General features: G+C 44.3%; 1 protein-coding gene across 1 annotated transcript in view; it reads right to left on the bottom strand.

The window, feature by feature from the left end:
- HNRNPL (heterogeneous nuclear ribonucleoprotein L) overlaps nt 1–23277 on the bottom strand; it is a 203028-nt gene that overhangs the window by 150925 nt on the left and 28826 nt on the right. Inside the window, exons 8-9 of the mRNA XM_044056988.1 lie at nt 20345–20625; nt 7257–7378 (exon numbers count right to left, since the gene is read on the bottom strand). Coding sequence (XP_043912923.1) covers nt 7257–7378; nt 20345–20625 — 403 coding nt within the window. The remainder of the gene's footprint in view (nt 1–7256; nt 7379–20344; nt 20626–23277) is intronic.

Genomic DNA, 23277 nt, shown 5'->3' with positions numbered 1-23277 from the left:
AAAACCTGTAGTTTCCACTTGTGTGGGTCCATGAGATGTCTGCTTAGTCTGCCAGTGTATTCAGTTTTCCTGGCAGGAATTGAGCTTGTAATTGCATTTGGTATCTCAAGGCTGTGTTCCACAAAGCCATGGCTAGCCTGCAGAGGGGGTAAGAATGGGTACCCCCCTGCTTGTGTACCACATAATGGTGTTGTCCATCTTTACCATTAATTATCCTGGAAGAACGCGGTCCTTGAAGGCCATCTGAGCATTCTGTACAGCTAACATTTCTTTTTGATTGATATGCAGGTGCATTTGACTTTGGTTCCATTTGCCCTGAATGCACTTCCCTGCCAGGTGAGCCCCCCCATGCATAGTCTGATGGATCTGTTAGGGTTTGGGCAGCAGGGGGTAGAGTGAATGGTAGTCCCTTGTTTTGGTGGCAGGCCTCTGCCCAAAGGAATTCTAACCGTAGGCAAGGTATGATAGGAATCACTTCTTCTAGATCCTGAAAATGTTGATACCATAGGCTTTTTAGATACCATTGTAGTTTCCTCATATGCAGTCTTGCATATGAAATTAGGAGAATGCAGGAGGCCATGAATCCCAAGGCTTGCAGTATTTGTCTTTAAGACAGCAGGGTTTTTGGGGCCATTAGTGTGAAGCAAGCTGTCAAATGAACTTCTCTCTGGCGTGAGGAAAGCCATCTGGGAAGTTGTTCAAGCTTGCTCCCAGGAATACAATTTGTTGGCAGGGTATAAGGTGCGATTTCTTTTCGTTTATGGTGTACCCAAGAGAAGTTATCACTTTATGTACGAACGCCAGATTATTCAAAAGTATGTCCCAGCTTTCTGCCTGAATTAAGACAATAGTCCAGGTATGGATATATTTGAATATTCCTTTGCCTGCAAAATGCAATGACTGGAGCTAGGCACTTCGTGAATACCCTGGGCGCAGTAGATAAGCCAAAGGGCAGTACAGAGAAACTAGGGCTACTACAAGCAGATAAGCCAAATGTTATAACTGCAACAGTGAAACACTTGACATCTGCGTAGGTATCTTCTGCAAGATTCCCCCGATTGGGATGTGCAGGTAGGCTTCCTTTAAATCCAGTGTTGCTGACCAGGCATCCTTGCCTGGCATAAGAAGCAACTGGTGAAGAGTTAGCATCTTGAATTTTGGCATCAACAAAAAAGTGTTTAGGATAGAGATGTCCAGGATAGGATGCCAGGAGTGGTCTTTTCTGGGCACCAGCAAAAGTCTTCAGTAGAAACCTTATCCCCCTTCCTTTTCTGGGACAGTTTGAATAGCCCAGAGAAGTTGCTTTTGAGCCTTTGCCCACTGATTTGGGGGTACATCTGGCCAACCATTTGGGGTTGGTAAAGCGTGGAAGTGGAATCTGTACCCTTGGGAAACAAACCCATTTGTCCTGGGTAATGAGTTCCCAGTTTTGCCCACAGAGCAATCTTTTGCCCTAAAGGAACAGTCAGTTGACAAGGGCTTGGAAGTTTTAAAAGTCAAGTCATTGAGAGTTTACCATGGGGAGGGGGAGTCTTACTACTCCCTGCTTTGAAGTGGGAGCCCCCCCCCCCACTGCTTAGTCCTGTGTACCTTGGGACTGAAGCCTGGGTGTTTTGCTGGTTCTGGGTTTGGACTGAAGGCCTGGAAGAGGCAGGAAAGGACCAATTCTTAGAGGGCCAATGCCTACTAAATATTGGAGTAGGTACTTGCAGGAAATCTTTAACAGTTTGCATAGATTTAGTTTTTTCCTCCATTTTAAGTACTACTTATGCTTTGTTGCCAAACAGGCAGTTCTGGTTTAAGGGAGCATCCAGCAATTTAGCTTTAACATGATCTGGCAAAGACTACCCCTTAAGCCAAGTATGCCTTTTAAGTACAGACCCAGTGACAGCAGCCCTGCAAGACGCCTCTAATGAAGCAAAACCACATTGCAAAGTAAGTTTTCCAACTTGTTCAGCAGAATGCATTAAATCCTGTAAATCTTTATTTTCAGCATGGTCAGGAATAATCATCTTCTGTTTAAGCAATCCAACAATATGCTGCAAATACTATGAAACTGGCAGTTTAAGTCCCCAATAGCCAAGGTTGCAGAAGTGCATACCTTCTTACTCCATCTATCCAGCGCCCTGGCATCACTATCAGAGGGGGTAGGATTTTTGGCAGTAGCAGACAATGCCCTTGGGTCCCTGTGAAATGGTCTCAGGATCCACAGTAGGCTTTTTAAAGAACTTTAGTCAGAAACCCTGTAATATCCATCTGGTTTTCTGGGAGCAGGAGGTAAGGAGTCAGGAACCAAGCTAGATTCAAAAAGGTGTCATCAACAATGTCCAGTAGAGGGGGGATAGCTAGAGGCCTGTGTTGGGGCACGCAAGAAATGCCCAAGCCTCTTTTTAGAATCACAGCAACCCCGGCTTTCTCAGAGAAAATGCTCCCCAAGAGTATGCAAGGTTTCACAAAAAAAATCCCCTGGAGGGGAAGCAGAGGGAATAGAGTAGTGTCAGAATCCTCAGGTAGACAAGGGTAAATCCTGGTCAGAGGAAACCAATTTCAGAATCTTGATCAGAAGAATCAACCATGTTCAGTCCTAGGTCTCCTTTCCCTGATTAAAGGTATTCATCCATTACCATTTGTTTTTTGGGCACAGAGGTCTGACCATGCAGTCTGGGCATCAGTTTTCTACGCTTGGATCAAGTTTTAGGCCTTTATGATGGTGCCGGTTTAATAAGCAAGTCAGTAGGCCTGAACACACCCTCAGAAGCCAGTGCCTGCACAGCAGCTCCAGACCCATCCAAGCTAGAGACATCCACAGGTTCCACAATTTAAGCATCTCGCGACATACCAGATTCAGAATAGGTCTCAGTAGAGGCCTGCAAATCTGAAGTAGTGGGTATCAGGGGATGCGAAGGCACCTCCGAGTACTGGCAAACTTGCCACTAGCTTAGAAGCGTCGTCGGCAGCTTTGTACTTAGGCAGCCCGTCTATCTTTGCATTTTTCAGAACTTCAGTAGACGGGTGGCTTACCGAAGCCATAGCTGGGTAATTGAACAGAGTACCAAATTATTTAGAAGCGTAAATACAGACCACGAATTTAAATAAGGCACAAAACCAACAGCAAGGTACATCGTGGTCAGGGCCTAGGCAAGGAATACAGTACGAATTAAAGTCTTTGAGGCATTGGCTTTGCACAAGAAATACAAGTATTGACTTTTACCGACATCGGATTAAAGCAAGAAAAAAAGTATTCCCAACGGGGTACTTGGCTTTACAAACTTCGGTTCCGAAACTCGAAAACAGGAGTCAGCCAACCAGCACTTGCTAACCGCTTTGGGCACTGCACAGCAAGAGACTGATGTAATTGCGTTGGCTGCATGCTTCATACCAGACTACCTGACATCATGGAAGATGACAGCAAACACCACAGGACCCTAGACTTTGATAATTAGGCCGACTGAGGGCTACTGCAAGCAGATAATCCAAATGTGACTGCAACAGTGAAACACTAACATCTGGCAACTGCATCAGGCTTCTGGTGAGGTCACCTGCTAGTTGATTTGATTTCTCCCATTAGGTCCAGTCATGGTGTGCAGTCCTAGGGAGTTTGCAGCTTCCCCAAAGGTCCACAGCACTGGGACCCCCCAGGGAAACTAGTTTTTATCCCAAAGGTAACAGTTTTAGCACCACTGCATTCCCTCACATGCAGTCTGGTCAAGGGGATTGTGAGGCCATATAGGGTCAAGAGATGCTCTTTCGACAAAGATTTTAGTACAGAGTTAAAGGTAACTGTCCAGAGGAAAACCTTTTTCGTCTGAGGCAAAGTTCTCATAATTCCCATAGGCGGCAATAGATGCACCTGATCAGAATCTTCAGAGTCAAAGGAAGAAAAACTCCATCCATCTTACCTGGGGAATACTTTGAGGGGAATAGTCTGGATCTGAATAAGGAAATAAAAATCCTCAAACCTCAAAAAGGGGAGGTTGATGGAACCAACATAATGCAAGACTTCTGCTTCATCCAAAAAAGGGGGAAAAAAAGTTTCCCCTATGTGCCAATGCAGGCAGAAAATTCCCCAAGCCAGAGGAAAGAGAATCATGCTTCAGTAAAGGGAAGGACCACTCGCCTTTTAAAATTTTTGTTTGCCTTGGAATTAAGGCAAAGCAAAGTTGCTGACAAGCCAGCCATACTGAAACATTAAACAGGCAGCCAGTGTATACAAGTTTAAAGAACCACACAAAAAAGTGAAATGTATTTTTTTTCAGGACATCTTGAAAAACGTTTCTACAGTAAATTCTTGTGTTTAATTTGCTATAGCTAAAAATGCCCTGAAAAGTGCACTGCCATGGGTGGCATGGTACTGTTTACAGTCCATACCTTTGTCATTACAGGGACAGACAAGCAAGATCTAGCTAACTGCAGCATGTGATCTTCCTTCCCCAACTCACTGAAGTGTGTAAAAACTCTGTACACAATGCAAGAAATGCACTTACCGGAGCCAGGTACTTTGCGAATACCCTGGGCACAGTAGAAAAGCCAAAGGGCAGTGCAGAGAACTGATAATGCAAGTAGCTTGCTTTGACGCGTAGGTATCTTCTGCAAGATTCCCAGATATGGATATGCAGGTAAGCTTCTTTTAAATCTAGAGTTGCCAACCAGGCATCTTTGCCTAGCATAGAAGTAGCTGGTGAAGAGTCAGCATCTTGAATTTTGCAATGCCCAGAAAGGCATTTAGACAGGTCCAGAACTGGATGCCATGATTTGTCTTTTCTGGGTACCAGGAAAAGCCTGGAATAGAAACCTCGTCCCTTTTCCTCTTCTGGTACTGGTTGAATAGCTCCCATGGTCAAGAGGGATTTCTGAGCCTCTGCCCACTGATTTGGGGGCAGGTCTGGCCACCCATTTGGTGTTTGCAACGTGTGGAATTGAAATCTGTATCCCTGGGACAGAGCCATTTGTCCTGGGTTACGAGTTCCCAGTTTTTTGCATGAAGAGCAATCTTTCCCCCCCAAAGGGGCGGCTAAACGTAAGTGCTTTGTAATTATAAAGGAAAGTCAGAGACTTACCATTGGGGGGGGGGGGGGTCAGCCCCCCCCATTGTTTAGTTTTGAGAGACCCTTGGGACTGAAACCTGGTGCTTTTGGTGTCTGGGTTTGGCTTGAGTGGATCTGAAAGGAGCTGGAAAGGACTAATTCTCAGTAGGCCAGTGCCTACTAAATCTTGGAGGTTACGCTAAGAAATCTTTTACAGTTTGCATAAATTTAGCCTAATCTTTTTTAGAACTTCAGTCTTCGTGCCAAACAGGTGATCCTGATTTAAAGGAGCATACAACAATTTTGCTTTAACATGATCAGGCAGAGATTTGCTCCTTAAGCCAAGCATGCCTTCTAAGCAAAGACCCAGTAACAGCAGCCCTACAAGAGGCCTCTAAAGAATCAAAACCACATTGCAAAGTATATTTTCCAACTTGTTCAGCAGAATACATTGAATCCTGTAAATCTATTTTCCACAGTTAGAAATTATTCTGTTTAAGCAGTTCAATAATATGCTGTTGACATTTTAACATATGAAATTGGCAGTTTAAAGCCCTGATATAAACCTTTTTACCCCATCTATCCAGCACCCTGGAGTCTATCAGGAGGAGTAGGATTTTTAGCAGTCCAAGCCTTAATGCCCTTGGGCCCTGAGAAATGGTTTCTGGATCCACAACAAGAGTTTTGAAAAGGAACTTGTGGGACTCCGGAACCCTGTAGTATCAGTCAGGTTTACTAGGAGCTGGAGGCAGGGAATCAGAGGCCATACTGGATTCCGAAAACACAATGTCTAGTACAGGAGGTATAGCCAAAGGCCCATGTGGAGGTAGAAGGAAATCCTTAAGCCTCTTTAGATTCAGAAAATTCCTGACTTTCCCAGTGGAAATGTTCCCTTAAGGCACGTAAAGTTTCCCCAAAAGAAAAGTCCTCTGGGGGGGTTTGAGCAGAATGAATGGAATCCTCTATCAGAATCCTCATAAGTAGGTATGGACAAATCCAGGTCATTGGAAGACTTGGTCCTGATCAGAAGATTCATAGTCAAGCTCGCCCTAGGCCTCTTACAAGGGGGGTGGGGGATGACTACCCCTGATTAGAGTAATAAGATCTTCAGCCATTTTGATAAATTTGTTTAGGCACAGGGGCCTGAACATATGGCCTGGGTGGAGTTTTAGAAATGGCTCGAGATTTAGGCGTTAGTATAGAAGGTGGAGTCTGCTTAACATGCAAGTCTGTAGGCCTGAATACACCCTCAGAAGCTGGTGCCTGCACATTGGCTCCAGACCCATCCAAGGTAGAGAAATCTGCGGGTTCCATAGGTGAAGCATCTCGTGGTATACCAGACTCCCAAATGGGAGTCAGTAGAAGCCTGCAAGTCACAAGTAGCGGGTATCAAGGGATGCGAAAGTGCCTCACCGAGTACTGGCGACTGGCTTAAAAGCATAGTCGGCAGTTTTGGACCCAAATGGCCTGTCTTAATTCCAGTAGTCAGATGGCTAACCAACAAAATTTCTGGATAATTAAACAGAGAACTGAAATATTTAAAGGCAAAAATATACCTACGGATAGTGCGCCAATTAAATATAAAGCACAAAAGTGACAGCAAGGTACATCGTGGTCAGGGCCTAGGCAAGGAATACAGTACAAACGTAAATCTGAGGCATTTGCTTTTCACAAGTAATGCAATTAACTTTTACCGACATCGGTAAAGAAGAAAAAATTTCTCCGACGGGGTACTTGGCTTTAAGTTGAATACTTCGGTTCCGAAACTGGAAAACGAAAATTTCAGGAGCCTACCAACCGGCACTTGCGAACTGCTTCTGCTTCGGGCACCGCACGGCAAGACAGACTGATGTAATGGCGTCGGCTGCATGTTTTATACCCCCGACAACATGGGACAGCAACCAATGCAGGACCCAGACTGTTAATCAGGCCGACAGAGGGCAACCTGCCAGCAGATTAATGTAATGACTGCAACAGTGAAACACGAAGATGGCCACAAATGGAATTAAATTATGCTTGTGTGGTGTGCAGTCCAGAACTATAAGGAAGGAACATTGAAAAGTTACATTTGGGTGGCTCTCCTTAAAGGCTTCTAGTATGAGAATAGCTAAATTATGAAAATGTTCTGGATTTATAGTTTTATCTTTTTTTTTTTTTTTTTTTTTTTACACATTGACAGAAAGGCATACATAAACATACAAAAACAAAATTGTTTACCGATGCATTTCTTACCAAACATTAAGCTTCTGTCCAAACATGTAGTTGTTGTTCAAATGGGTGATGGCATGATCAACTGCATAACCGTTGGCCATTTCAACCATAGCTGCTCCAGGTTTGCTCTTCATAAACTTCACCTAAAAAATAATTCCAACTTTTTTAGAAAAGCAAGCTTCAGCAGTTAAGCATATGCAAATTCACCAAGTGGATATCTGCAAAGCATACAAATTCAGTGACTTAATACCTCTAGGTACCATGTGCATGGCCATCACCACATCTTTGGAACAAGACACTGCAGTGTTTACCGCCGCCCCCCCCCCCCTGTAGATTCACTATTGTAATACAGACAGTTTACCTGCATGGGCAGCTTGAAGACCATCCCAAACAGCAGCTCTTGCAGTCAACTTTTGCCAAATTCCACCCACTAACATTATGAATGTGGTAAAGGCTAGCTGACCAAGTGTCTTCTTCACGACTTTCTTAGCACAAATGCCAAGCAATACTTCTCTAGAATCCGGAGCACAAACCATTCCGTGCTAACAAAACCCAGCATTTACAAGGGGGTGCTGAGAAAAGTTCCAAGCCAGACCAACTTCTAACCGGAGCATCAATTTTACCTCGCCAATTTGTAGAATCATAACACTATGCTGACTTTCAGATCAGTGTGGAACTCAGCCATGCCGGCAGAAAAAAACACCAAAAGAAATCCATGAATATTATGATGCAAGCCACTGTCAAAGTGCCCTTTGTCCTCAACTCAGAAGTGGTCTGTAAACTTGTGTGGAGACGGACTGGAGAGAGCAAGGTCTGGGAAGCCTCAAACAATGGACTGAATTGACCATGTTCATTCAGGATTGTCAGATCCGCAAATATCAACTAAAACAATTACTAAGACACTACAGATATCCAGGAACATGGTGTTTATAATCCATGAACAGATGAGTATGCAAGTGGGTACCCAAATATTTGAATATGGATGCGTAGACAGAGTTGACCCTTCCAAATGGACTCATTTTAGTCAAGCTGGTGCCAACTTTTTGGAACATCTAGTTACTACTGAACAGTGTTACACCACTGAATGGCGCCAAAGTTTACCATGGCCAAAGTTAAAAACAAATCAGCAGGAATGGTCATGGTCTGTTTTGGGATCAGGAAGGTGTTGTACTGACCATCTTCCAAGGATGGCAACAGTTGTAACTTGCTGTACTAATTAAAGGAGGCACTGAAAACAAGAGGGAAGCTACAGAAAGGACAAGACAATGCACCTGTTCACAAGGCTGGCAAAACAGCCTTGGTGAAACCGGTTTTGAGTGCATAGACCATCCCATCCTACTCACCAGGATCATGCACCATCTGACCACTTCCCCATTTCCAAACTTTAAAGTCTGAAAGGGTAGCAATTTTTGAGTGATCGGATTTCAGCAGCAGAGCAGCATTTAAAGATTTGGCAAGGTTACAGAAACCTACACTTGGCATAGTGTCAGCTTTAGCACCCCCCATAAGGCTTAAAAAGCATTAGAAGGAAGCCATGTGAGTGGAAAACTGGGTATCCACACCAGCTAAATAAAATACGTAGGTCCAGAAAGTGAAACATATTGCCAAGGTTTCTTGAACATCCACAGTTCTGGTAGGTGCCTAGCACAACTGCACTCAAATGACACTGCACTAGCACAGAATGAGCGCATAGCATGAAAGCAGGAGCAAATGGCCAACTCTGCAGTATGACCAAATCAAAGTTGGGCCTGTTCATGACATGTTCTAATGTCTGGAAAGGTAGTATATGCGCAGGTAGCCACCCCAAAGAAAGGTGGTTGCAATAGCATTACTATACAGCAGCTCAGAGGATTTGCTCCTTCGGGTCAGTCTACAATCCAATCTGTACTAAAATGGATCAAACAGGCAAGGCTACAGCAGCAGAAGACACCAATATCCTGCGAAGACTCTTTAAAAGGACATAGAAGGGAAACAAAGAAAATAGATAATGCAATAGCAAAACAAAATTGTCAGTTTCCCCTTGTGGTGCCCATAACAGTCTGGTCTAATCTCCAACTGCCCTACATGAAAAGCACCATTAAAATCAACACATAATAGCATTAACAGCCAGGGTAGATAAGGTACAAGTCTTCTTGCCTAGTCATAATTTTACACCATCAGAAGGCATACAATCTAGATTGCTCCCTCATCATTTATCTGGGGCCACAGCTAGGACAGCAGGATCCACAAAGGATTCAAGGAACTTGTGGGTCTTCAGGCACCTTGTAGAAATGGCAGTCTTTGGAACAGGCAGCTGAGAGTCAAGGGTCTGAGCATGAGGCAAGTGTCAGGGTAGGCAGGGATCACCAGAAGAATGGCAGATGGTGAGGGTACTTCAACCTGCAACAAGTCAAATGGGATACTTCCCAAAATGTCAAACTTGGACACTGAAGTATGCATTTCATCATCGTAATCCAGAATCCTCATCTGGAGTACAATATTCCAGGGTGATGCTATTTAAGCAATAGGGGAGAGTCTCAGAGCAAGACGAGAAGGTCTCTTCTTCCTGGGGAATAAGGAGTGAGGTAACTGAAGTAGGCCTTGGGGCCGAGCAGTGGAATAGAAGGGGCTGAGGAAGGTATAGGCCTTAGGGCCATGAAGACCTGCATCAGGGACTGAGTGAAGGACTGCCAGTCTGGCAGACTTTCACGTAGGCTAGATTTTTTTTTTTTTTTTTACATAAAGAGGAGCAGCTTTACAAGATGGTCTAGGCCTAGAATATGGGGCCTTAGTAACTTAAGGGGCTTCGGCTGACATCCAGAAGGGTCTCCAGTAGAACTTGGTTCCCCCCTAGACATCAGGGACAGCTCAGCGGATGTGCCGGCCAGCACTTCGAATACTGCTACCTCGAGAGATGCTGTAGGAAGCAGACTGCTCTAGTGTGTCTGACGGAGGCAGCGGTGGTAGGCAGTGAAACTTTGGCCTTTTCCTTTTGGTTCAGCTGATTCAGGATCCATTCTAAAGGATGGATTCTTAAGTCTTTGCCAAGTACAGGTTAAGGGAGGACAAACTGCTTCGTGACAAAGGATTGGCAGACTGAACAGCAAGTATGGTAGTGTTCCCGGCCTAGACAAGAGACACGCAATGGTCGGACTCTCTATGCAGACAGACATCTACATTGACATTTACCTTTTAGTAGACATAGGCCAATGTAAAGGCAGCCAACTAAGCTTCAAGCAATATCAATAAGAAATCCCCAATGGGGTACTTGGCTTTGGACATCTTGATAAAGGAGCGATGCTATCAACCTGACATTCGACTGCAGCAGAAAAAGTTAGTCTGTGGCTGTAGATGTGACATTCAAGGTTCCTGGTTTATGGCCCTACATGTAATGTCCCATGCACCAACAGCAACCATGCTGAAATCTTTTGTATAGGAACACATGTTCGGATCGCCCGAGGAGAAACCCACAGTGAGAAACTGCAACAGGAGGACATAGCCTAGTACTTGTGAACCTATCTGCCCAAGGGAGTTTATAAGCCTAGCCAGAATGTGTTGGCTTTCGCCACACCCTTAGATTAGTTCCCTGGGTCAGTCCAGCAGAGCCACTGCAGTGATCCCCAGGGTAAATTTTGTGTTTCCCATCAACCAGTCAAGGTTTCTCTTGAAGAGCGTTAGTGAGGGGCTCTGCCTGATTTATACTGGATACTGGGATCCTATTCCAAAGGATGGGGAGTGTCTGGGACAGGAATCTATCCCTACAGCATGTCCTATTTATCTTTGTGGTGAGGTTTTATATCTACAGCATGTGGCTCTCCAGGATTTTTTTTTTAGGTGGAGCATGTCCCATCAATTCTGGGTTGGACATGGCTTTGTATGTCAGGCAGAGATCACATCCGAGTAAGTGGTATGCAATAGAGTACAGCTGGAGTCTGGCTGCACAGGGCATACGAGGCCAGTAATCCTCTGTGAGGTACCTTTCTTTCTAGCTGTTGCAGGTGTCTTAAGGTACATCCCAAATGGGGCGTTGCACTCTGATGGGTCTGAGTGATGAGTAGAGGCGCACAACAACCTCTTGTTCTAGATGCGAACCCTTTTGTGATTAGGATTCATAGGATTTTCTAACCACCTTGGCAACGATTAAAGGAGAGATTACCATCTACTTCAGTCCCCAGATCGCTCATTACATTTTCTGTATTTAGGGGACTACCACATATGTGGCAGTTCACGGATGTTTTCCAGAGGGGAGACCCTTCTGGAGGGTGTGACAGAGACCCTTCTGGAGGGTGTCTATCAGCCAGAGAATCAATTATGGCCCCTAGTTTGCAGTCTGCAAACTTAGTCAGCCATAGTCCTCCTATGCTTGCCTGTACCTCAGACGTATATAGCAAACAGAAGGGGTCCTAGGATTGAGCCCTGGAGACGCCACTTGTAACTGGTTTAGAGTCAGACGTAGAGCCTGCAACTCTCACGATGTGGGTTCTATCCATGAGCCAGTTGGCAACCCATCTTGTGACGTAGCGGTTTATGTTCAAGCTGGTGAGCTTGTCTATAATACTAGAATGGGGAACGGTGCCAAAATTGCGAGGTCTAGGTAGGCTGTGTTGACCTCTTCCTAATGCCTTGGTAACAGTCTCAAAGAAGCCCACCAGGTTTAGGAGGCATGATCTGCCCTTAAAGCAGAACTAGGTAGAATCCAAGGTTTGGAGGTTCCCAATGTCTTAATGAGTTCCATAATGCGCGCTACAGCCCTGCAGACCAGGCTTATAGGGCGATAGTTCCCAGGGTCCATTGTGTCACCACCTTTGCAGAGTGTGGGATAACTATAGATGCCAGAGTGTGGGATAACTGTAGATGCCAAGTTCTAACAGTGCGTTTAGGTGAGGGGTTAGTTTATTTTGGTGCTCATAAGCCCGGAACACCATCCGGTCCCACTGAAGCTATGTATTTGGCTTTGGATAGGGCTGTTTTAACCAGTGTCAGTGACTGACAGGGGCCCTACATTCTTTGGGTATGGTTATGGGCCGTTTAGGGGGTGAAGTTTGCACTAAGCCTGCCAGAATGCTGGCAATATCAGTCAGTTCAATGTATTTTGTGCCATTCTGCACTAACTCAGAGCAGATCTGAGAGTTTCCACTTAGATTCTTGACATAGCTAAAGAACGCTTTGTGGTTATCTTTGGAGTCAATGACAATACTTCTGAAACTAGCACTGGAAGATTTAATGAGGGAATCAGTTTCTTGCAGATACTGATCAGGGATGTATTTTCCTTCTTGGGATTTGACTCTTCTGTACTAGTCTACTCCTGTTGTATAGCTTATGGCAGGGGTCCACCAAACTGGTTTCCTTTTCTTGGAGGAATCTTGGTTTTACTTGAGATAATACGATCCATGCAGATGCTCATAGAGTGCCTTTGTAAAAGTTTCAGCACCTTTGACAGCATTGTCCTTTAGCATGGGGGCTGTGAACCTTTCCACCTCTGTTTTAAGTAACATGAAGTTTGCATTTGGAAAGTTTTTCACTGTGGTTTCCTTGATTGGGGGTGGGGGCGGAATGTGGATATCCAGAGTGGTTAGTCTATGGTCTGATCTAACCAGCGAGGGGTTGACCTCGGTGTGGAACAGTCACCCATGTTGGTGATTACCAGGTCTACGTTACCTCTGGTAGGGGTGTTGACCAGTTGATCCAGGGCATTAGCGTTTATAAATTCTAGGAAGCTTTGGGCAACTGAGTTGGTACTTGAGTAGTTCTCCCAGTTTATGTCTGGGTAATTGAAATCACCCAGTATTGGGCGTTTGGTAGGACCTTCATATTTCCCCAGTGTCTCCAGAAATGCAGAATGAGGGTCCTGGGTCATGGTGGGTGATCTGTAGCAAGCTACAATTTGGATTGCAGTTTTGCCAGTTGCACATGGATGATCTGTGATGCATTGTGCTGCGCCACTAACCTGGAGGTGTGGGTATCCTTGATTAATATGGATACACCCCAACCTAGTGTGTTTTGGTCCTGGTTCTGTGGCCAAAAGGTATGGTATGAGTTATAGCCTAGAAGTGCTGGGGTGCTCTCAGGAGTCTTAAACCAGGTTTCTGTTACTGCACAGATGTCGATGTTCTCCATACTGAGTGCCTAGAGTGCATGCATTTTGAGGTTTAGACTTCTGAGTAGCATTACCCTCAGTTTTCTGTTACCTGTGCTATTTATGGTGGTGGGTTTGACTTGAGCCTTGCCTAAAAAAAGGCACTACGGGGTGGCAAGAGCCTTGGTCAGTATTCGAAAGCCCAAGGGTGACCGGTGCAAGCCATCTCTAGCGAAGCAGCATAGCTTGTCGAGCATGTCATCCCAGGTGGACAGATACTGGATCCCCTTTGAATGACAGCAGAAACTTAGCCAATTGTTGAAATGTATCTTTCTTTATACTGTAGCATCATTCTTGGTGAGGGCAGGATGCTACTCAGGGTCATACCAGCCTGGGCTACATGATCAGAGAGGTCTTCCATGTCACTTTTCATGCAGTCCAGGGAGGTACATCTGAGGTCACTCACACCAACATGGACAATCGTATTTGTACTTGTTCTGGAGTGACCCGAGTGCTTGATGTGACGAATCCTGGTGCCAGACAGGCGCCATCTAACCTTGTCCAGCCTAGTGGGACGTAAGTGTGCCCGACTACAGCGTCGCCTATCACTAGTGTGTTGGGTATGTTACTTTGCCTTAAGGGCTGTGGATTGTGTGGCACATTGATTATGTGATGTGCGTTTCATGGTTGGTGATGGGATGTGGAGGTTGCTTGGATGCCTGCTTTGGAAATTTGTTGCTTTTGCAGATTTTTTATTTAGAGCCTCCGAGTAGGTTTTCATGTATTCGTGACTTATTTGCCAGTGTTGGTTTATTAGGTGTGTGAGACTGGTGGCATGTTGCAAGTATTACACTTCTCTTGCCCAGTTCCAGTCTTTGGTTGAGCGCTTTGCCTCCAGTTTGGCTGCATAATTGCATCGCTCGCATATATTCTAGTGTTTGGTGGTAGGAGGGTTGTCTTGTGTAGATGAGGCAGTTGTAACATTGCCTCAAAATGCCCAGATTCACCAGTTGGACTGGGGAGTACACTGGAAACTGCCCTTTGGACATGCCTGGATAGGTGGAGTAAGCAGTTTTTCTGACTGGCTTGTGGGGACGAATAGAGCGCCTTGTCCTTCTGGACAGTATAGGGGGGGGGGGTCTAGTGCTTGCTATGAGTAAGTGCTTGACAGTGAACTTAATGGGTTTGAGTGCTAAAGTTGAAGGTTTGTCTAGTTCCAAGGGAAAAATTGAAGAGTAGATTTTGTGGAGCTGAGAATATAGTTATACCCTAGCTAACCAGCGCTACCCAGCACGCAAAACCACACAAGTGCGAATTTTATAGCAGAGAAATGAAAGACAGAAATTAGCCCAAATGGCTAATGAACTAATTTCGGGACTGAAACCACTCCTCCAGGCAGAGACTGCTCAAAGCTCCCTCCCTCTCAGTGAACAGAGAAACTTCCTTCTATCCAACTAAGATATAGGCAAAAATTTGTAACAGCACTAACCTGAAAACTGGACTATACTAGCTTAGAAAGGCAGAAAAACAAATTCAGAAAATAAAGCAGATACAAAACTCTAAATGCACAGAAATGGCCATCACACGAGTGTGTAGCCTAAAACAGTTAAACAGGTAATTTAAACAAAAACGACTGTTAAAAGTGCAGGCAGTAAAAGTACAATGTAGCTGAAACAGGCTTTTTAAAATCACAGAAACTAAAGAAACACATTTTAGGAGAATTTAGCTAAAGGCAGCAAGAAAATGCAGAAAAATGATACTTCATGCCAAAGTCCCCCTGCTGCTGTAGAACTCTGCAGGGCACCAGGCATGAGCTTGCTGAGCTGTATACTAGTGAAAAAAAAAAAAAAAAAAAAAAAAAAAAAAAAAAAAAACTTGCAAATGCAGGTTTTATAGCAGGGAAATGAAAGGTAGAAATTAGCCCAAAATGGCCAATATACTACTTTTTGGGCTGAAACCACTCCCCCAGGGGCAGAGGCTGCTCAAAGCTCCCCCCTCTCACAGGTGAGCAATGAAACTTCCTTCTATCCAAGGTATGGGCAACACAAACTTGTAACAGCCCTGGATTCAACAGGGACCTGAAAAATGGACTATACTAGTTCAGAAAGGTGGGAAACTAGTATATATTTTTTTCCCCCGGAAAATAGAGCAGACACACTACCCAATTAACCAGTTGAATTAGTCTATGCTACAAACAATGCATACAGATTTCATAGAAACAATTAAGTAAGCATGCGCAATAAGCCTCTAACCAGAAATTCCCAGCACAGAGGGGCAGAATCTAGCATCTCCTCCCACAAGTGCAGACCACAAACTTTTAGTGTAAAATAACTGGCCTGAGCCAAGTGCTTAACCCAGAACCAATACATTTAGAAGACTTGAAATCAGCAGTTCCCAACTTCGGATGTACGCTACCTGTCCTGCCACAACAGTGCAGACCACAAACCTTAGTGTAAAACTGTTTGAATCCAAGTGCTTAAACCAAGGGCCTTGGAGTAAGTTACAATTTAATCAGGCTAACAAGCAGTAATAAATAAATTCAATTGAGTACTTAGGCAAAAGCAAAAAAGTAGGAAGAAACAAATACAGTAAAACAGATGGTGTTTTTGTGCTTAGTTTCCTTGTACCATCTAACCCCCTGCCCCACAATTACAGCCAAGTAGTGGGTAGTGCTGAGGATAAGACTACTGCAGTTACTTCAGCACTGTAGGGTGCTGCAAGACAGCAGCAGTGTCAAGATTTTCAAGTCTCCCATTGGTGCTCACTCGCTTTGGTGTATGATTTGTCATGTCAGTACTGCCGCACATTAGATGGCTACTCAGTGAAACTGATGTAATGAAATTGGGGGATTACTACTGATCCCCACTGCAGTCTCTTCCCTGCCACCATACCACGTCTACACTAACTAATCTACCAAATGTTTCATTGGACAATTCCTTTCTATATTCAATGGTCATTTTAAAGACCATGACAAAGTACAAATTTCAGATTTTCAAATCAAAACCAGCTGGCCTTTCCAAAGACCATCTTAGTGCCAGCAGCTGTAGGCATCCACTGCCTCAAAGTTACATTTATGGTATGGAACAAACTTTGTAAGCTTCTCCTGCTACAAGCATGCTCATGAGTTCAGCAATGCCAGCATACAGGTTTTTGTAATCCAGTTAAGAAAACCCTGGGCTGGAAATACAATGCAGAGACCCTTGCAACATTTTAGATTAGCACTCTCCCGACGAGCAGAAAACTCCCTTACATTACGTAAGGTCCCCCCCCAATTGCTTGTATGCACCAATTGGGGATGAATTTTTTTTTACCAATACTCAAATCAAAAGATGTTTTCACTAACATTTAGCAAGCCCTGCAGCATAAAAAACCACCCAGTCTTTTGGAGATGCTTATCACACAGCATGTTGTTCAAAATGACAGACCCCCACTACGTTCATAGGAAAACTACTACGCTAATGGCTCTAGGGCCTTTACAAAAACTAGCCATATTATACCACTGTTCCCCAACTGGCATTGGTTAGATGGTAGTTATTTGCACAGAGTATTATCAGCACTAACTGCCCCTGTCCATGGGGGACATGGGTGCTACTCCCAAGGTAAATTTAGTATCCCACATTAATAGTCTAGGCTGCGCTTAAGGTTATTCAAGATCTCTGCTCCATGTGAATTGGGAGTTTATTCCAGAGGAGCAGCAATCAATGTCACAGGCTAGGTTGATAGGTTGAAATCCCTGAAGTGACTTCTCCCATTTAATTTGTGGATATACAGCATTTCCATTGTCAGTCTGCTCTGCAGGCTAGGCACAAGCCAACTCCCAGCAGCCTGTTGGCCAGTACAGTGATAAGACATTGTCCTTCCATGCAGGTTGAAGCCCAAAATTTTTAGGGAGAAACCTATGCTCTCTCCAGCTGCTGCAGGTGTCTGGTGAGGTACATGCAAAAGGGAGCATTGTACTCTGAGGTCTGAGGAGTACAGGGTTGTAACACCTTTAATTTCGGATGTAATGTGCAATGCAGAAGACTTTCCTTACCACTGTGGAGAGGATCAAAATTTAGATTGTAATATTTGGAACAGGTTAAGCACCACTGGGTTTGAGCTTTGGGGGATGCTGTCACTACTGTAATTTGCAGGATTTCCAATTATGTTACTGGGAATGACTCAAGTTAAGGAATTGAAGCAAGATGGGATGGTCCCACAGAGGCTGTTTTTGGCTTTGAAGTGTGGACATGACCTGGTCTTTGGAGACACTAGGTAGAAGACTGCTGTTAGGTATGCTTTGTGCTATGGCTGGTGCAGGAAAATGCTAAATGTCAACTAGCAAGTTACCAATTTCCTCAGGTTCAGTACAAGAGGTACCATCCACTAAGTGCAGCACAAAGTTGAGCATTCCCTTCAGATGTAGCTAGAGAAGTCATACGATTAATCTTTAGCCAAGATGTTAACAGCTTCATATCTTGCAAAGTCCTATAAAGCTATTTCTGACTTGCATGTTCAAGCTGTGGAGGGGTTAAAGCTGTGGAGGGTACTCAGTAACTTCTCTCTATTTCCCTCTTGTTCATATAGTTTCTCTTTTTAAATAACTTGTACTTGAGGTCTACCAGGGTGGCATGTTCAAGAGGACCTGGTTTTGATCCTGTCAGGTACAAAGTACACATTTGTTCAGATGGTTAAATACAGGGCATCTGTATACTTTTCTGCACAAGAACCATTGCTGGCTATGTTACGGGGCTTGAAACCAATACCCCCAGTACGCTGTAGCTTGATTTGGGAGAAAATTTTGGGCAACACACAGTAGTGCAGTGGCCTCCCATAGTGGTGAGTACCAAGTCTAGGACAAGCCCCTTGTGGGAACTCCGTAGCAGTTCCAGGGCATTTGTATTGATAAAGTCCAGGAAACCACGCCTGCACTAAGTCACCCAACTGAAAGAAAAATCACCCATGACCCAAGTGTTTTGAACACCTCTAGCAAGTCCCAAGTGGAGGTGTGCTTCTCTTGGTTCACAGTGGGGGACTTGTAGCTAGCAATGTGGTAGGGAAGCTTCATCTATAGATAGTTGAACCTGGAGTAGCGCAATCTGTTTAACCAGACTCAGGTGTACTCAGTTTTAAAGATGGATACCTCCACCTTTGGTTCATTTGCACTCTTTGGGGTCAGAACATGTGCAAGGCATTGTAGCCTTGCACACCCTTGAACCGACTGCACACACATCAGCATCTTCCAAGCCTAAACAGGAGTCTGTACTCAAGTAGCATAACCTTGTGGATTTTACATCAAAAATTATGTTTTGACACTGCCTATGTGCCATTATGGGGGGGGGGAGTAACCACCACTGCCAGTATTAAAAACTGGAGCTCGGTAAGGACCACCGACTGCACACACATCAGCATCTTCCAAGCCTAAACAGGAGTCTGTACTCAAGTAGCATAACCTTGTGGATTTTACATCAAAAATTATGTTTTGACACTGCCTATGTGCCATTATGGGGGGGGGAGTAACCACCACTGCCAGTATTAAAAACTGGAGCTCGGTAAGGACCACCTCTGGCAGTGTGGTATGTCAATCAGGTCTTCCCAAGCTGACATACTGGATCCCCCTGGACGGACACCAGAAGCTTAGCCAGTCGAAGCTGATCTTGTCTATATAGTGGCATTCCCTACGTCTAAGCATTCTGTCTGGGACACCATCTTAAGACTTCAGTCACGTCTTTTCAAACTGTTCAGATGCATTAAATGTCAATCACCCAACATGTACGACAGTCATAGCAGTAATTTCATGACTTGAGTTAGTGCGATTTGACTGACTGCCACCAGACTGATCTTGTCCTGCCTGGAGAGGGGGACACTTCACTATGAAGTCTCGTATGACTAGGGCATTTGGTTGAGGCATTTTGCCTTACGGACTTGCCAAGACACTGGTTTATGTGTTTTGTAATGGATGCCATTTGCTTTCTAGTGTGTACAACTGGTTTGTACTGGTAGGTCTCTGATCTTTCGGTAGGAGTACCTCCACAAATGTGTTGGGACCTTTTTGTGTGGAGGTGGTGCCTGCCGACAACCTGTTTGTCCAGTTTAAGCGAGAATGGACTCCCAAATTCACACTGGAATCATTGGAATTAAATTTCTCCCATTGTATTTGTTTTACGAGCAAGTTACCAACCCTCCACTATGGCACGTTTTACCAGACTGATTTAGGATTAAATCAAGCAGCTTACTTTACTGAAAGTTAGGGGTTGAGAACTATGGCAACTCAGTGCACAACTGAGTTTTCTGCAATGCAGCAGGGAAGCTTGGGAGGGTTTACCAACAGATGCGTCTAATACAGGGCACCACTGAACCCTGTTGAGTGGTATGTGGCTACATGCAAATGTGAGGCTTAAACAGCTGAAATTTTCTCCAGTAATCTCCAGCTCATGAGGCTCAGACTACACAATTCAAATCAGCAAAATGAACAGTCAAGATGCACTTTTTTCAAATCTTAACAGTGGATGATTGAACCTCTTCTGAACCTCTCCAGTTGACAAACATTTTGGAGCATTAGATGACCTGCAGTAGCACTGCCCTCTGTACAAACTAGCAACTCTTCATGCAGCTGTGAAGAGTGAGATACTGGGCACTGGGGGGACTGCTTATATATACTGACCATGGGGACTGCTTATATATACTGGGCACGGGGGACTGCTTATATATACTGGGCACGGGGGGGACTGCTTATATACTGGGCACGGGGGGCTGCTTATATACTGGGCACGGGGGGGGACTGCTTATATACTGGGCACAGGGGGGGGACTGCTTATATACTGGGCACGGGGGACTGTTTGCCATCATCTTAAGTCTTTTCAACGGCCAATCCCTCAGAGCAATCAGATTTAAACCAGCAGTTTCCTTGCATAGATGGGTTGAATTCAGCACTGCTCCCAGAGTGGGAAATCCCACCCAATATAGAAACGAACTGTTGTGAGCTCAAGTCCAGTAACAAACGCTTTACAGAATTCCTGCAGTATCTGATACAATTTCACTTTACTAAAATCAAGAGGTGCTTGGGTGTACTTACCTTTTCGACATTCCCATAAAGGCAAAACAGGTTGAAAACTCTATCACAGTTTATCTTTGGATCCAACCCATATACCATTAGAACAGAACTTTCAGAACCCATGCCATATTCAGGTGGTGGCGGCGGTGGTGGTGGTCCATACTGTCCAGGACCATAGCGTGATGGGCCTCTGCGGCTAGCCCCAGGTGGAGGAGGTGGCGGTCCCATTCGTCTTCCTTCATAAGGTGGAGGTGGTGGTCCATACGAATCTTCATGGTAGCCATGATATCCACCTTGTGGGGCTAAAGCAGAATTGCAACATTTAATTTCTTACCATGTAAAGAAGCAAAGCTCAATGTCTACCACTGCCCTCTGAAGTTACTCCATTTAAAGTACTGTCAAACAATTCCCGATTTCTATTCCTTCAAAATACCTCAGCCCCACTATCTATATTAGACAGTTCATTTTAATGAAGTGTGCATTCAAAGAGATGAAAAATTAGAAGACATTAAAAGCAGAACAGCAAGTAAATATTCCTGTACACTCACTGCACTCTGGAATTGCTGCTCCTTAACCCTACTCATGAGACTTAAGCTAGTTAAAGCAATTGACCCACCTTTACATTTTCATACTATGCTTAATGTTGACATTATGACTAAAATATTTTACCAGACAAGAAGCTGTGTTGCACTTTTAAGATGACATACTATGAACCATGAGCAACATTTCAAATCAGTCTAGGTGATCACTCAAATTCTGAAGCAGGGTGAGACATGAGCAGTTAGAATGCAATAGACATTTGTATGAGGCAGCTACGGAGATATTGCAATACTGAGAAAGTTGAACTAGGCATAAAGTCAACTATGCTGACAGGAATACTGAGAAAGTTGAAGTTCACACACTGGCCAAAGTAAATATGAAAGTTAGCAGAATCTAGCTACCTAAGAACTAGCAAGACACACACAGCATGGTAAAAACCTGTCTTATAAAGAACTTTCACTAATAAGCACAGCTGTGCAACCCTGATTTACTTAAGGGGCTAATTTACAGACTATCCAGAGACCTACAAACTTCACCCCTTACCTCATCCATTGGTCCAAAATGGGCTTGTAGATGGAGCACCCCACTTCACATGGATGGGTAGCCTGTTTCAAAGGGAATTCTGAGAAAAAGCAAGCAAAACAAGTCTTGAATATAGTTCTGATACTGCATTTTGGATGGGCTCATCAAAACAGGGTCCAGGGATACCTTGTATAGCAGGCAGTCACAACCTCAAATCTGTATGACAGTAGAGGGGGCTTTGAGGCAAACATTGTTTATTCCCTTATTTTGCAAGCAAATTAAATCTGCAGGTTTCAGTTGCTCCATGCGTCTAGGAAGTACACACTTAAGGGGGCATTGCATTCCATGACTGGTCTGATGAGGGCCAAGTACAGTAGTATGATTTTTCTGGACCTAGATGTCAGGACCTTACTTCACAAAAGCTACCAAAATGTATTTATAGTACAGAGTTACGCAATGGTTTTGACTAGCATTCATCTAGGTTAGACCTCCCAGAAAAGGTGCTCATCTTTAAGAAATTCAGTGACTGCTCCCAGTTTAAGATCTGCAAACTTGCTTAACCAGGAGGTCTTTGACATTAATGTCAAAACTGAAGAGCAAATTTAACAGCCCTGGGAGACTCCACTGGTGACTGGCCTTTGTGGAGGGGAGCTCACACATTCTAGCCTCCTGGGTCACATCAGTGAGCCAGTTTGCTATCCAGAGTGTTAGAGGGTTTATGCTAGAGTGGGGGGTTGCCGACAATGTCGAGTGGGAGTACTGTATCAAAACACTTTAGTCAGATCCAGGTAGGCAGTACACTCAATTCCTCCCCATCCATTGCCTTGATGACCTTTTCAAAGAAGTCCACCAGAATCAGCAAGTATGGCCTTCCTTTGACGGAAGAAAAATGGTATCCATTTTCTTTGTTGATCACCATAATTCTTTCAATGGTTTTGCAAATAAGACTAGTCAAACTAACAGGTCTGTAGGTTTCAGAATTTGTTAAAGGTCCTACTTTTTAAAGGGAGATTACTACAGTCCTTCCTCATGGAGGAAAGCCTGTTTTAAGATTACAGCTGACTGAGGATCCAGTTAAGACATTTTGCAGGAAGCATCCTGGGGTGTTGAGGCCCAATGAGTGTTTTGGCTTTAGTGAGAACAGCAGGTAAAACTTAGTATAGTGAACCTGTTGACCAGAAAATTGTCAGGCTTTGATCAATGTGGCACAATCTACCAGTTCAGCACATTGCTTATGCCCTGGAGGTTTCAGACAGATTGTAGGCAGCTTTAAAAGGTTTTCACTTGGGAGGCTACCTCAAGTTGGCTATGCATGGCCTAATTAGCCCTCTTAGTTGCCTAGTCAGTGCAAGTGTCAGCCTTATAAGGCTATTTCCTGATTTCTGCCACATTTTTCTTACGTTGTATATTCCGTTTAGTCTGGGATGCAACCAGGGACAGTCCTGGGCTTGCTTATGGCAACCAGGGACAGTCCTGGGCTTGCTTCTGGCAAGTACAGTATGTGCATAATTCAACAGGCTGCTACGCTCAGTTTGCAGGGACAACCCTTAACAGGTAATTTGCTATGGAATAGTTTCTAATTGTTACTGGTTTTAATGGGATTACAAAACATTGATTTGAAGGTCAAACTTTATGGTTAGTTCCTCATGTTTTGTGAGCATGAAGTCAGCTATTTGGATGCTGCAAGTGAAGCATCTATATGGAAGGTGACCTACAACTTGTTAGAATATAGTATGGTATTGTGTGTGATCTGCATGTGGAGAAAGTACAGGTTTGTACTTACCATAAATGTAGATGTTAGAGTGCGCATACAGCTGCAGTCATCACACTTGGGTTATCCTGCCGTCAGGCGGGTCCTCGGCCGAATTCCAATGTCTAGGTCCGGCGTCTGT

The sequence above is a fragment of the Protopterus annectens genome, chromosome 1.part0 (assembly GCF_019279795.1).
Source record: "Protopterus annectens isolate FY-2018-M chromosome 1.part0, PAN1.0, whole genome shotgun sequence".
Lineage (NCBI taxonomy): Eukaryota > Metazoa > Chordata > Ceratodontiformes > Protopteridae > Protopterus > Protopterus annectens.
Note: the sequence above shows the minus strand (reverse complement) of the source record. Positions and strands in the feature narration are given on the sequence as shown.